Source organism: Megalops cyprinoides, chromosome 8 (assembly GCF_013368585.1).
Source record: "Megalops cyprinoides isolate fMegCyp1 chromosome 8, fMegCyp1.pri, whole genome shotgun sequence".
Classification (NCBI taxonomy): Eukaryota; Metazoa; Chordata; class Actinopteri; order Elopiformes; family Megalopidae; genus Megalops; species Megalops cyprinoides.
In genome coordinates, this window is record NC_050590.1 from 13,876,766 (window position 1) to 13,891,617 (window position 14,852).

Genomic DNA, 14,852 nt, shown 5'->3' on the forward strand with positions numbered 1-14,852 from the left:
TAAGAAAAAATATATAAATCAGTGAGATCACATTATTTATGTATGTATGAAATGGTTATGAATCCCATGAGTACTAAGTCACTTTAGAAATACACATGGTACAAAACAAATTACAAAGCATAAAGTATACAGTGCTCATCACCAGCTAAACAATTTTGGCTCTGAAATTAGAAGCAAAACATAGATATTAAAAAGTGAGACTTGGTCAAGTTTCCACCTGACATATTTACAATATCTTGTGCTAAAATAAATATATATAATTAAGAACAGTACTTTATCATAGCTCAGTGAAATATGCATTATACAGCTTGCTGTGTAATTTGAAAACAGCATTTAAAATATTTTCTCAATTCTACTTTCTTAAGACTGCGGATGGTGATGTTTAGAGAAAATGAAAAGGCACACATAATTGTATTTGTACATAAAATGCAGACTCTGCTTGTAAAAAAGGAAATTGTAAGGCAGTATTTTGTTTTCCTCCATTGGGTCTGTGGTTGTGGGTTGGAATATAAACTGAGACAAACCATTAGCTGAATAAAATTACAAGAATTTAAAAAGTGGACTACAACAGAGGATTGAAGTGTATCATCAGCATGGCAAAGACCATGGCAAAAACAGCTGTGTGTCTGCTTTGGCCATGTAAAGAAGCATTCCTGGTGGACAGACTGTCCGGCTTCGGAGGCCTCAGAACCAGACGACATGGGTTTGCTGCCTCAGAGAACGGGATCTGGTCTTCTGCTGGAAGAGTCCCTTTCAGTTCATCACGTACCTGGAAAAACATAGCTTGGATACATGAATTTAAAAACAATGGACATTCTCACATGTTGAAATGTGGAGAGGATATGCAATAGTGCTGACCATGAACAGTTTGGTGGGGATGTTTAACTGCAGTTATGTTTCTGTATAGTGCTATACTCACTCGTTCCACCTCCCCAAAAACCCTCAGGAAGTTATCTCGGAGGACTCCAGACAGTTCTTCCTCACTCCAGCCCCTAAGTAGGAGCTCCTGGATCAAGGCAGGATACTTGGACACATCCTCCAGTCCATGAGGAAACCTTCCAATTCCCCACAAAAATCACTCAGTCTTCTGTTGTTGCATTTTACACATGCCTTTTTTTTACCCATGACAGAAGCTTGCTCTTACCTGGAGGCTCCATCATAATCTCCTCCAATTCCCACCCACTCAGCTCCAATCACTTTCCTTATGTGATCAAAGTGGTCTGCAAGACAAAGGATTTTAGGCCATCACAAAAAATCTCAGTATTGAGAAAATGGCCTAATGATAAAGATGTGATAAGTGTCTTCCAACTTTAAACACTATCCTTATCATTGCGAAATTTATGAGATGTAGAATATCAAGATAATTTGATTTAGTTTGAACAGATCAAATGTTCTTTCAGTAGTGTGGCTTCCAAATAAAATTCAGCAATTAGCTTGGAGTATTTCTTACCGGCTGCATTAGAAATGTTTCCGCTGTCACTGCATGCCACAAACCTGCTATGCATGTTCACCATAACCAGCCCTTTGTTTTCTTTCTGAAATGATGAGGCAATTTTCTGTCTATAATCGTCTTGGTATCAGGAGCAGCAAACATATTGTTACATATCAGAATCTTGGGCTGGTGTTGCAGTTGTGCCCATAGATTAGCTGCAAAAATTTAGTAAGTATGCAATTATGTAAATTCAAAATATGTAATTGACCCCTGATAATGGTGTCAGCTAAGCAAATAAACAACATTATATAATACAGGCACATTGACAGTAGGGTGTTTTGATCAACCACACAAGCTGTGAAAGACATGTCAACGTAAGAAATAGTGATGAAAATAGCTAATAGCTAAATAAAATAGCTCACCAGCATGTGCAGCAGCCAGTCTGGGATGTTGCGATCATGTTTGCACACAGCAAAAGCGGAGGAGTGGCTAAAGGTGACAGGGGCCCTGGAGATCCGCATTACAGCCTGGGCAGTGTCCCAGGAGCTGTGAGATAGGTCAATGATCATGCCCAGACGATTCATCTCTGCCACCACCGCCTGTGACAACAGACACACATCGTTTTCCATCCTGCATGTCAGCTATTAACAAATCTGACACCACCAAGTTTATGAGTCACATCTGTGCTGTGTAAACAGACCAAGTCATCACTGGCACACGGCTTTCCTCTTTGCTCTTGTCTACCAAAACAACTTATGGTGATCATCCCTTGAAATTAGCTAACTAAATGACATTAATGATTTTGAGATCATCACTATTGTTGTAGAACAGTTGCAGAACAGTTGCAGTGTAGTGTACTGTTGCAGTGTTTGAATAAATATAGCTGTGCTTTGGAATCCAATAAAAACAACCAGCATTTGCAATGCTCTTATCACAGATGAACCAAAATGGCACCGCATGATCTACTTTTGTAAACCTTGAAAAACAAATGTAATGTTTCCCAGTCTTACCTTACCAAATTTTGTCAGGCTATTGTTGGATCTTGAATAAAATGGATAAAGTTTTGAAGAAGATTCTGCCCTGAACAATTTAAAAAGAAAAGAGTATGATACCAAGGCTGTTCATGAAAGCGTCGCAATGAAGTGTCATGTGAGACAGTACATTTTTTAGCAAAAGTGCTCCTAATTAATCACACCCTTACATGGATCAATGTCTTAAAAAGCCATGGATGGATACTGTACTCTGTTAACACTGAGGTAGGAGTCAGCGTATTTTCACCGAAGGCTCTAAGACTGCCTCCATCATCCAGTGAGGAGTCTAACAACATGTTTGGCCCAGCTCAGCTCAGAGGTAACCTCTCACCAGGGTGTGTTGCAGGTGTGTGTCAGGGCCATAGAGCGCACACCCAGCTGGTAGAACATGCGCAGGGCAGCCAGACTGCTGTCTATGGAGTGGCCTCCTTCTATACTGATCAGGCAGGCGATCTTCTCAGAACTGTTCAAGGCTGCAAAAACAAAGCACCCTCATGCTGGCAGATTCTCTTTGGTAAGATTTTGTCCAAAACCCCTCATCTCAAAACGTTTTGCAGATGTCATATGAATTATCAATACATTCAACCAAAGGACAACTTAACTGTCAATATCGTTGTATTTCATACTTGTACAAATGTTTTGGCAATGAACAGTCAGTGTGGCTGCAATGAAATGTGTTAGCACTCTCTGATCTGAACTGAATCACAATTACTATAGGATTTGTACCTCATAGCTAAGAGAATCTGCAGTGACTGACAGCTGATGAGTTATTTCCTATATTTCAGACCACATGAAACTTCTACGCCCATTTATTCCCCCAGAAGCCTTCCTGGAAAACCCATTTGACTGTGATCTGCTCACAGAATGCCTCAGGAAATGAGTTGTTTTCATTACTGATGTCAATTAAATGTTGCCTTCACTGATGTCAAACAGGATCCTCATGTGCCTTGGACATCCTAATTTTTTTCAGAACCCCATGTAAATAAAACATAAGAACAAATGTTCTTGAGTAGATATCCTGGGGAGTTAATTATTGCAAGGGCACCATGCATTACTTTTAATGCAAGGAAATCCAAAATTACAAATCTAAATGTTTCCAGTGAGTCCCTAAGTAAAAGATTTTAAATGGTTTTACTGCATCAGCATATGGTACTACTTAAGAAACAGCAATTAAGTGGTTTTAATATAGTAAACAAAAATGCTCTATGGGTAACTGTAAAAAATGTAAAATAAATGTGTGGCTACATTCAAGTAATTGCATCTTTGGAATGTTTTCATATGGTAGAAATTACATTTCATTTATTTATTCCTGAGGGTTTTTAATCCAAATGGAGGAAAAGGGTCAGCTTGAATAAAACTATTTCAAAACAGGAAAATGACTCATTATTTTCAGTTAAAAAACAATCAGTCAGTCATGTGTCAAATTCTTACACAGAAAATAATTTTAGACTGTGCTGAAACGGGATCAGATGCAGAGTAAGTGCCGTACCTTCTGCTGATGTGACCAGTTCCAGCTCCTGATACTTGCTGCACATGCGATGAATAACATCGATCTGCTCCAGGGTGAGTCTGACTGCATCCTTTTCCTGAGCTGTACACATCACATAGGCTGCAAACACCTAACAAGAGCATGCTGGGTAAGTCCTTCCAGACTAAGCATACAAATCCAATGCTTCTAGAGTGATGAGAATATTAAAGCAAAGCATGTCTATCAATAATTCTCACAATTGGCTACACATCACATAGGCTGCAAACACCTAACAAGAGCATGCTGGGTAAGTCCTTCCAGACTAAGCATACAAATCCAATGCTTCTAGAGTGATGAGAATATTAAAGCAAAGCATGTCTATCAATAATTCACCATCTTGAATGTAATCATTCAAATAAATGGTTTACATTTAGCAAAATACTCAAGAATGACTTTGCAAATGATTTTTTATAGAACATCTTTTCCTGACAATATTAATATCATCTGCACAGAGGTAAATTATAAGCAACTTTTAATTTGTTTACAACTTATCATGTACTAGATGTCTTCAGGCAGTTAACATCAAATAAAGAAAAATCTGCCCAGTTCAAAGTCGACACAACATTTGTTCTAAACATGACCAATAGAAGCTGAAACTAGAATAATATGTAATCAGATTAGAGTTTTTTTTTAGTTAGTCCTACACTTTGACCCCGTGCAGCACAGCTGTCAAAACAAAAGCAAAAACAAGAGTGGTCCCAGAAGCCACACATATCACCCCTACTGTCTCTGAGTGCAGTCTACATGTGTGGTCACTGAAGAAGGCTACTTTGAGGTTGACCAGTTCACACAAGTAATGGCTATTTTCCAGAACAAGCAAAGATGATTCTGGCTGATGTGTTCTGTGGCCTGGAACATTCCAGGTTAATTTCTTCCCCGCCCCCATTAAATCAATATTGGATGGTCTTATCCAATCTAAATCTCACAATTGGCTTCTGCACACTCAGATGAAACACTGGAATTGAAGACATCACTGACAGCAATGTTTGGCAGATGCATAGTTCCAGTTAAAGAAACAGAAAAGGAAATAATGTCATATAATGCTGAGGATGCATTCAATGCCATTGCTATGTTGGCAGTGATCACTATATAGTTTTTATGACCTGAAAATGATTTTTTTAAAACAATGAGAAAATGAAAAGGTACAGAATTTGATTACATAAATAAGCAACTCTACAAGATAACTGTGGCAAGTTATACATGTCAAGTGATACAGTCAAACTGGCAGCCATTTCAGCCATTTTCCAAGAAAAGAATGGGCCATCCAGTCACTGTTTATATGTAAATTTGAATTTATATTGTGATACCAACCATTTTTATGAGATAAGGATAAAGGATCACGGCCAACCCAAGGAAAGAGACCTTTGGGCCCATGCATGGAAATATTTACTCAAACAGGATGTCCCTGCAGCAGTACATCAAATTACACAACACTCTGTTTTTTTGTGCGTCACTTTAAGTGTTTCAGGCACAAAACATTCCTACTTATTAAATACACATGCAGTCAAACCACTTTCACACCTCCTCTCTCACTCCAGGATGATACACATGCAAAACTCTAAGCACTCCTTTTGTCCAAAATAACTTGGAGCATACATATTTGTGATGGCACCAAAGGTAATAGTTTCTTCTTGAATTGAATAGTCTCACATCTCTAACAGATTAGCTTTGTATTCCTGAAAAATTGGCCTTGTGATCATGTAAATGTTAACCGAGGTAAGTATGTATTTATAACCCAAAGTAGTATAGCACATCTTTTTTCTTGTTCCTCTAGTACTGGTTTAAAAGTCCTAGTATGGTATTTGGTGGTTACACCTGGCTAATCAAACACATCTTTGGTGAGGAGCGTCAGCCTCCTGTGAGGCTATGAATAGCACCTTTATCTCCCAGATGCTGAGCCATTTGTCTGCTTTCACAGACTGTATAGGCTTAAAGTATCTGTCACAATTGAGTCCCACCCTCCTATAAACTTAAGCTACGAACCCCGATTTGCTTGAACAGTTTGGCTGCAATTAAGAGCTGCACTAAGAGAGTTAAACCTGCAACATAATATCACTTGTGTATGTTATAAAAAGCCATAAAGAAACAGTATTCAATATTCAAATTACCAATTGATCATATCTCAAAATGCAGTACCTTTCCATAACATAGGCCCCGATCTGTGCCCTGACATCATCACATCATGTGTATGTTGTGGATTAGAGTGAAGATCGCATCCACATCTTTTTTTCTTTGAAGAGGTAAATGTTTTCTAAAATACCTTGATTTCATGTCATACCAAAATGGTATCTGGGATGCATCAAATATGTAGCTGAATCCTCACTGATAGTTGGAGATCTTTTTGACAACCCTGACAGTGCCTGCTACTGTGCTGTCCTTCCCAGCAATGTGTTTGTTCAAACTGCAAGGCTGCACCACTTAAACTCCAGTAGGAGTCACTGAGCCTTAGTTTTAAACTTCTCCAAAACATTAATGCATTGTGATTAATGAATACAGTGAGTTCACCAGTGCCACTGAACATATATACCTGCTGACAATAACTCCACAGTACAGCTTCCTTCTCATTGGAAAAGTAGCCTTACTGACGTTTGTTAGGCTTGTTTGAGTAACACACCTCAGGTCTGCCTATGCCAGAGTCATTCACTTGCATCATTGCATAGCACCTACGCCCATATCACAGATATGGAAGGCCAGCTGGAATGGTTCTTGCAAAATCAGGGTAAGTCAAAATAGGCATACATGATCGTATAGCCTTCAGCTTATATGGAGACAGTGTTGACAAATGGAACAGAACTGGAAGCCAAATTACACATTTAGCTCTCTAAATTACACATTTACAAATTACTGTTTCTTCATATAAAAGTAATTGTGCTTAATACAACAAGATTATGCTCATAACAATAAAACTGTAAAGAATGCAAGAGTTCAAACATCTCAGCTCTTATACTATACAAAGCAATAACAAGTCCACTCTTTTACAGAGCTGTTACTTCAATAGTTCATCCTCTCTTAAAATTAAATTCTTTAGTCATTTCCTGAGACACACGAGAATTTCTTGACATCAATAAGATTGATAACAACAAAGAGCAGATCCCCTCAATTTAATATGAATGACTTGAGTGCATGGGAACTCAGCCAAATTTGCATACTTCAACACGGTAAGAGCTGCTGAGCAGAGTAAAATTGGTGTACATGATTCAACTCTTTTTTTATGTTATTCCTACTACAATGCCTACACTGCTTATTTTAAGTTGTGCACAATTACATTTTCATATTCATTAATAGCTGTCTTACTATTTTGATACATTTATTATGTATTATTATTATTTTATATAATCATGAGGCTAATTACAAAGTTAATATGTCCAAACTTATATGTCCCAAACAGAAAACAAAGCTTAGTGTATGCCCATCTGAGATTCTGAATTTTGTAAGCTAAAACTGTCCAGTTGACTCATATCTCTGACCAATCAATCATATGTCAGAAATGTCTTCTGAAAACTTATGCTCCAAAACAAGTAAATAAAAAATAGACCAAATAGCCAACAACCCTCACTTCCACCACCATAAGCATCTACCAGAGGTTTAATTTGTCAGTGTTACTAACCCCTTTTTGAGGTGCCTTTCAAAACCTGGAGCCTGACAGCATCTAAAACAAGTGTTGGGAGTGAATGTATATGGCATGTAAGTGAAACTGCATGGAAAGGTTCTCTAAGAGGTCTTGTTACAAAAGTTCCCACAGATGAATCATCCAACACTGCATACTAGGCAGCTTACACATACACAGGCTGCCGGCAGTCTAAAAGAAGCTGCACTGAAAAACAGGTTTTCAGCCAACGACCCTGCACCAGTGTGGAGAGGCCTGCAAAACATCATAAACTACAGAAGACCACCCCCCCCCCCCACTCAGGCAAACATACCCCCCCACCCCCAATACTCAGGCTGCACTCAAGATCCCCGCCTGTCTTAAAGCCTGTGCTGACTAACTGGCTCCAATCTTCACGCAGATCTTCAACAGAGCCCTGGAGCTGTGTGAAGTCCTCTCTTGCTTCAAATGCTCCACCATCATCCCCATCCCCAAGAAACCCTCCATCACAGGCTGAATGACTCCAGGCCTGTTGCTCTGACATCTGTGGTCATGAAGCCTTTTGAACAACTAGTGTCGGCCCACCTGAAGAACGTCACAGGACACCTGCTGGACCCCCTGCAGTTTGCCTACCGGGCAAACAGGTCAGCAGTCAGCATGGGACTGCACGGGGCTCCCGAGTGGCTCAGTCGGTAAAAGCACTCTTTCCGAGTGTAGACTGAACGCTACGGCCCGGGTTCGTTCCCAGCCGTATCACTAGCCAACAGTGACCGGAAGCTCACAGGCGGAACACATTGGCTTCGTTCCGCCAGGGACAGGGGTGGGTATGTCGGCCAGGGCTTTGGTCCCATTAGCAACAGCGACCCCTTCTGGTTGATCGGGCACCTGTGGTCCACGTGCCAAAGCTGCATATGAAATGTCTTCCTCTGACTCGTCTCTGTGCTAGCTTAGCTTGTGGACCGCAGTGCGAAAAGAAGCAGCACATGCTTGTCCACGCTCTCCCAGATTGACAGTTGGGGTTGTGCAATGGGACCGAACAGCGATGACAAATGGCATTCCAAAAATTCAGGGAATTAGGCATTCCAAATTGGCAAATTGGGGAGAAAAATGAAGGAAAAAAAAATGGGACTGCACTACATCCTGCAATACCTTGACTGCCCAGGGACATATGCAAGGATCCTGTTTGTGGACTTCAGCTCGGCGTTCAACACCATCATTCCAGAAATCCTCTCCTTCAAACTCTCCCAGTTCACTGTATCCCCCACCATCTGTCAGTGGATCACTAGCTTCCTGACAGGCAGGAAAGAGCAGGTCAGGCTGGGGGAAGTCACTTCTGATATACAGACAGTTAGCACTGGTGCTCCCCGGGGATGTGTCCTCTCCCCACTGCTCTTCTCCCTCTACACCAACAACTGCACCTCCAAGGACCCAGCCGTTAAACTCCTGAAGTTTTCAGATGACACTACGGTCATCGGACTCATCCAAGATGGCGACGAGTCTGCATATTGGCAGGAGGTTGAACGGCTGGTGCTCTGGTGCAGTCAGAACAACTTGGAGCTGAACACGGTCAAGACTGTGGAGATGACAGTGGACTGTAAAAGACACCCCTCAGCACTGCTCCCCCTCACAACATCCAACAGCCCTGTGTCAACCGTGGAGACCTTCAAGTTTCTGAGGACTACCATTTCCCAAGACCTGAAGTGGGAGACCAATATCAACTCCATGCACATTATTGTTGTTTGCACTACCACACACACTTGCACTTTATGTATATTTTTCATCTTTTATATTAGGTGGGGGAGGGGAGGGCGGTCTAAGAGAATAAAGAGGCTCTGCAGGAGTCAGTCGGGTAGACTCATGGTCCACACCTCTGTAGCTTGAGATATGCATATGTTCTAATAAACATTAGTTGCTCGTTTCTGACTCTCTTCATTCACTGAAGCTCCTGGGGCTAAGTTCCACCTTATCAAATAATATAGAGGGCACTATACATTCTTTCTAATATTTGTTCATCTTGACTGTCATAATAGTTATTGTGATGAATACCCTACTAATGCCACAATATTCTTGCCTTTGCCTTAGACCACTGATTCTCAATCCTGCTCCTGGGGCCCCCCTGCTCCGCAAGTTTTCCATCTTTCCCTGCTCCACCTACCTGACTGAACTCCTCAGTGGCACTTTTGATTAACTGAGCACACCTGATTTAATCAAGAGCATGTTTGGAGCAAGAATAGAAGATATTCAGGACAGGGGGGCTCTACGAGTATGATTGAGTAACACCGCCTTAGACCAAGGGCACCCTCTTTGCTGGCTGATACTTGGGCTCAAACTATTAAACTGAAAGACAAATGCTTTACTCAATAAATAAGCAGACTGACGCTTTACGTCTGTAATAATTAGCTTTTTAGCCCAGTCTTACGAGAATGAAAATGATTATGAGCAAATCAAGTGACAATTATTGTCTGGTCTGCCTTTTAATGATGTTTTCATGATGTCATGATATTAGGGAAGAAACTACTTCAGCTGCAGAGCAGAACATACTTTTCAGCTTCAGTGAAAAAAACTGACTTCCACAACAGCCTCATTATCGCATGGACCATACACATGAAAATGTTTAACCCAACCAATTTTGATAAAAGAATTAGTTGTCAGCTAAAGCTTTAGTTGCTTAATCTGATCAACTAATCAGCTAATCAGTATAGCACTGGCTGTCAGTGATATTTATCAACAATGCATTTATTGACTTGTCTTGACTGCGAAAAGTACACTGTAAATGTATACCTGGCATATACCTGCACCCATCACTAATATTACCTGTGCTCCAACGTGACCAGTTTTCAGTCGATTTATGTCTGTGGCAACATTGCTAACATTGTGCAGGTCAATTTGGCTGAGCCTGTTGCTGTGAAGAATTCTCAGCTGTAGAGCAAGATCATTGTGCCTGGAAAATAAGAAATGCAAATCAACAGTAGCAAAACAGCTTTTGCAACCACAAGGTAAACACCTCCTCCACAGATTCTAATAGTTATGCATTCCAACGACATACATATGGATTAGTATGTCAAACATTTATTATAGGGTAAATTTGGCTGTGCATAAACCAAGGACCTAGACTATTTTTAGCCTGGACTACGGTCTCGATACGGGCACTAATTTTCCACTTCCACTTCGTGAAACATCTCTCCAGTAGTTCCTTCATCGCAGGTGAAACACATTATTATTGCTGTTGTTATTATTATTATTAAACCATAATGTTCAACGTACAGGAAACAGAACAACCGGAATCAAACAAGAACACAACTGACATAGTTAAACCAATGAAGTTTCCGTTTTGTCAACGTGATAGTAAGGGGCACTTACCCATCAATCAGAGGATATTTTGTCATCAATTCCAGTGTTCTCTCTCTCATATTAGACGCAGAGGTCAGTACGAAGAACATACAGGAAACCAACGACTTGGCAGGGTTGGACCGGCTGCCATGTCCCCCTTTGGCGATTAGCCAGGATAACATCTTTTACGAATAACAAAAAGAGTTGTCTCAAGAGTCTCTCAAATAAAAGGACGACGTGCATGAATCAGAAATGCCCCAAACAATATAGGTTAACCTAATAAACTAGAAAATAATACATTTCTCAGATTGTAAATTACAGACGGAGATTCCGCTTTACATTTCATAAGTATGAATAACATATTCAAATTTAAGTGAAAGCAGTAGATGTTATGTAGAAACTAGTGGAATAACCTCGTCGATGTTCGTGTTTCGATGAGAAACCGTTAACGGCAGTGGTAACTTCGATTTTAAAACGTCGCACCAGTCTTTGCTTTTGTAGTCGATATGACATATGAATTTAGAAGCACATTTTCCTTATTTACATTTGGCAAGCATTCGAAGTACATGTGTTGCGATACCGGCTCTGTATCTCCACACCACCGCAAAACATTTACAGCTGTTTCAAAGCAAAACACGCTGCACTGCTCGAAAGACTTTTCTACACCATACAGAACTTCAACAGACCAACAAACGCTACAAACGCTCAGCTACATACGTGCTGAATGAATGAGGTGAGATGGTCATTACCTAGTTAATTAGATATTAGAAACTTAAAACTTACGTTTCAATTCCGCTAACCACCCTCGATAGTAAAGGTAGACAGACGCTCGCACTCTGCGCCTACAGTACTAAACTAAAACAAGCAATTTTGATGCTAATATATGTCGAGAAGAACCACAATTCTCCAGAAGAACGTCTTCCGAAGTTTTGCATTTTGCTGACACCTGTTGTCCATCCTTGGTAGCACATCGCCTAAAGTAAAACGCAATTTTACCGAATTATGCATGGCAAGTCACGGCATGGCCGGATCTAGAGGTGGGCAGGGGTGGGCATTGCCCACCCAAATTTTCTGGCCAGAAGCATGTGTAGGCTATATGTGTCAGAGTTGTTACGCTCGTTTGGAATCCTGTAGACGAATGACTTTTGAAAATTGACAAAATCATTGTACATTTATTTTTTGACAGTTTTACTATTATTGGTTTTGTGTTGTGCAGTATGAGGGGCGTTTCTGGTGGGGTTTAGGACATCGGCGACACCTAATTTAGGACACCTACATTTCATCACAGCACCCCTAATAATAATAATAATAATAACATTATAACTTAGTATTTTCTGAAATCATTTTTAGCCCTTTAACGTTATATTTTGTGAACTTGTCTGTAGAGACGGGACACACAGTTGCAGGTTCAAATGGCTTTATTTAAACAGGTTTGTTTAAACCACGGCTTGGTTAAATACTTGTTGCTGATTGGCTGGAGGGGTGTGCACTATTCCCTTCCCCATTATTTCACTTCAGGGTGGTTAACAGCCCCTTGGCCCTGTGGGGCCGCATCACACCACCCTGTCGTGGTTTATTTCCATAGAACTGCACCGCCAGTCGTGCTTTATTCCTTACTTAGAAAGTGTCTGGTTATAATTCCAAGGTGTGAATAGTGTCAAAGAACATTAGCTGACGTAGTTCGCTAGAGATTATTGCCTAATGTTAGCTTTCTGAGCTAGTCTGCTTTCAATTTAAATAATTTCTTACCTGGCTAAATTACGTGGAACAGCCAAGCAGCGATTTCTGGTTCCTATTAAACAACTTTCTGCTAATGCAGCGGCGGCTGCTCCAGAATTAAAGGCACTGGGTCCGACGCCTTTGCATGAAGTGCCGAGTTCAAGTAGTGCATTTTCCGTGCCCACTCCGTATTGACACATGATGTTCATAGTTCATGTATATATAGTTAGTTCATAATTACTTCAGGTAGCCTGGTATTTACAGTTTTTCTCAATTGCTCTGGCTAATGATATTTAATATTTTCAAAACAACAAGTGCAAAACTCACTTTTTGAAGGTTAAGCCAAAGTAATTGAGAAAAACTGTAATAACACATTGACATTCCAACATTTTTTAATCTAAATGATTGGCTGTAGCAGATGACCTGTCATCAACAAATATTGGCAGACAAGCCATTTTCAAACACCCTCAGTAGGATGCAACATGAAGCGGGATTTGAACCAGAAACCATTCAATTCCCTATCTGAGATACTGCCACCCCTTATATCTTACATTTCAGTCAAGTTGTAGGCTGTTGGTAGCCTATACGCTGTACTATGCATTTTTTGATATGCTGTAAAAAGAAAATTATGCATTGGTGAATGAAAATTGCCCACCCCAAAACTATGATTGCCCCCCCAATTGGGGAAATCTAGAACCGGGCCTGAGTCACGGTAATGATTTGCATACTGTAAATGAAAGTACACCTAAAATCACAAATTAGGGTTGTCTAAATGACACGTTAATTTCGATTAATTAAGTATAGAAAAAATAACGCGTCAAAAAAATTAATGCAGATTAATCGCACTCTATGATGCCCCTTGACCCCATCACTGTGCATTTAAGAATTTATCACACCCAACTTCAGGCAGCTAGGTTCAGTGCCCTCTTAGATGCCCTTCCAAGTGACAACTCCATATTAATGCCCATGGTTTTGGAATGGGATGTCCAATAAGCTCATATAGGTGTGATGGTCAGATGTCCATATACTTTTGGCCATATAGTTTGTATAAACACATGGCCAAAAGAAGAATTTTGCTATGACTCCACCACCCACCATCTCCCTTCCCTGAATAATAAGCTCCCAAATCATAGCTTTCTCATTGACATTATCACGTCTGTGTGTGTGTGTGTGTTTGTGAAACAAATGTTAAAGAGTTTTACTTCGTTTTGTTTTACTTCGGAGGTGTTTGTGAAATAAACATTTTAAAGGTTTATAGTTCCCTGTGTGTTTTTATTATAGAGGTGTGGTTATACTTTTAATCTGGATCGCATAACATAATGTTAATCTTAATCAAGGATGAAGACTATTGCATCATACATGATGCATCATAGCTTTTTCTGTGCTGGTGGGGCCCCATGTCCTGTACTAGGTGCCCTTTTTATTTTTTCACCCCTGCCCTTCAAACAGCCTGACTCCGCCATACACTGCATGTATAGTTAAAAGTCCCAGTGCTGTTATACTGAATATCAGCACTCATGGAATACCTCTTGTCCAATCAAATTACTTGGTCATAACTAACCGTTGCATAAAATGCTTCTCATGGCAATTATTGATATATGTGATTACTATTGACTAATTAATCACAAAGCATTTAATTAATTAGATTAATTTTTTTTAATCACTTGACAGTCCTATTACAAATGCTTGCTAAAAAGCTTTCAATCGCTCTCAGTTTTATTTTGTACAGGGGTGTACTTAATATGACATATTTATCAGTCTTCATTAAAAATTCTGAATTTAAATTTTGAATATAGGCACAACAACTGATATGTGTGAAAAACAGGTTATTTAGGTTGTTTAGTTATGTATATTAATCTGAGTGGGTATAAAAAAAGCCAACATCAAACAGTCAAATCTGAAAGAAATCAGTCTAACAGCTGTTACACCTTTCAACTAATGTGCAACCTCAGGTTCAATCCCAAAATAAGATCAATGTTTTTTTACATAAATATATTAACTGCATGTGCATACAATCATATCTGTGCACACACTTTCACAAATACTTGCAATGCAATTAAAAGTGGTTCGAAGAATGGCAAATACATTTGCGATCAAGATCTCCACCACCTCACCCATCACATCTCTGATCTGGGTACACACCCAGAAAGAGAGACCCCTGAATAAGACCAAAAAAAAAGAACAATTAAATGGCAGTATACTTTAATAGGCTCATGTGTAAATGAA

General features: G+C 39.9%; 1 protein-coding gene across 1 annotated transcript; it reads right to left on the bottom strand.

Moving 5' to 3' along the window:
- Positions 1 to 178: 178 nt before the first annotated feature.
- dpep2 (dipeptidase 2) lies at positions 179 to 11,763 on the bottom strand. The gene is made up of 11 exons (XM_036534543.1): positions 11,691 to 11,763; positions 10,938 to 11,089; positions 10,392 to 10,518; positions 3,953 to 4,082; positions 2,795 to 2,936; positions 2,443 to 2,512; positions 1,855 to 2,031; positions 1,451 to 1,535; positions 1,145 to 1,220; positions 920 to 1,055; positions 179 to 769 (listed from the first exon to the last, which is right to left on the bottom strand). The coding sequence occupies exons 2-11, from the start codon at positions 11,087 to 11,089 to the stop codon at positions 563 to 565; spliced, it is 1,302 nt and encodes a 433-aa protein (XP_036390436.1). The 5' UTR covers positions 11,691 to 11,763; the 3' UTR covers positions 179 to 562.
- Positions 11,764 to 14,852: the final 3,089 nt, after the last annotated feature.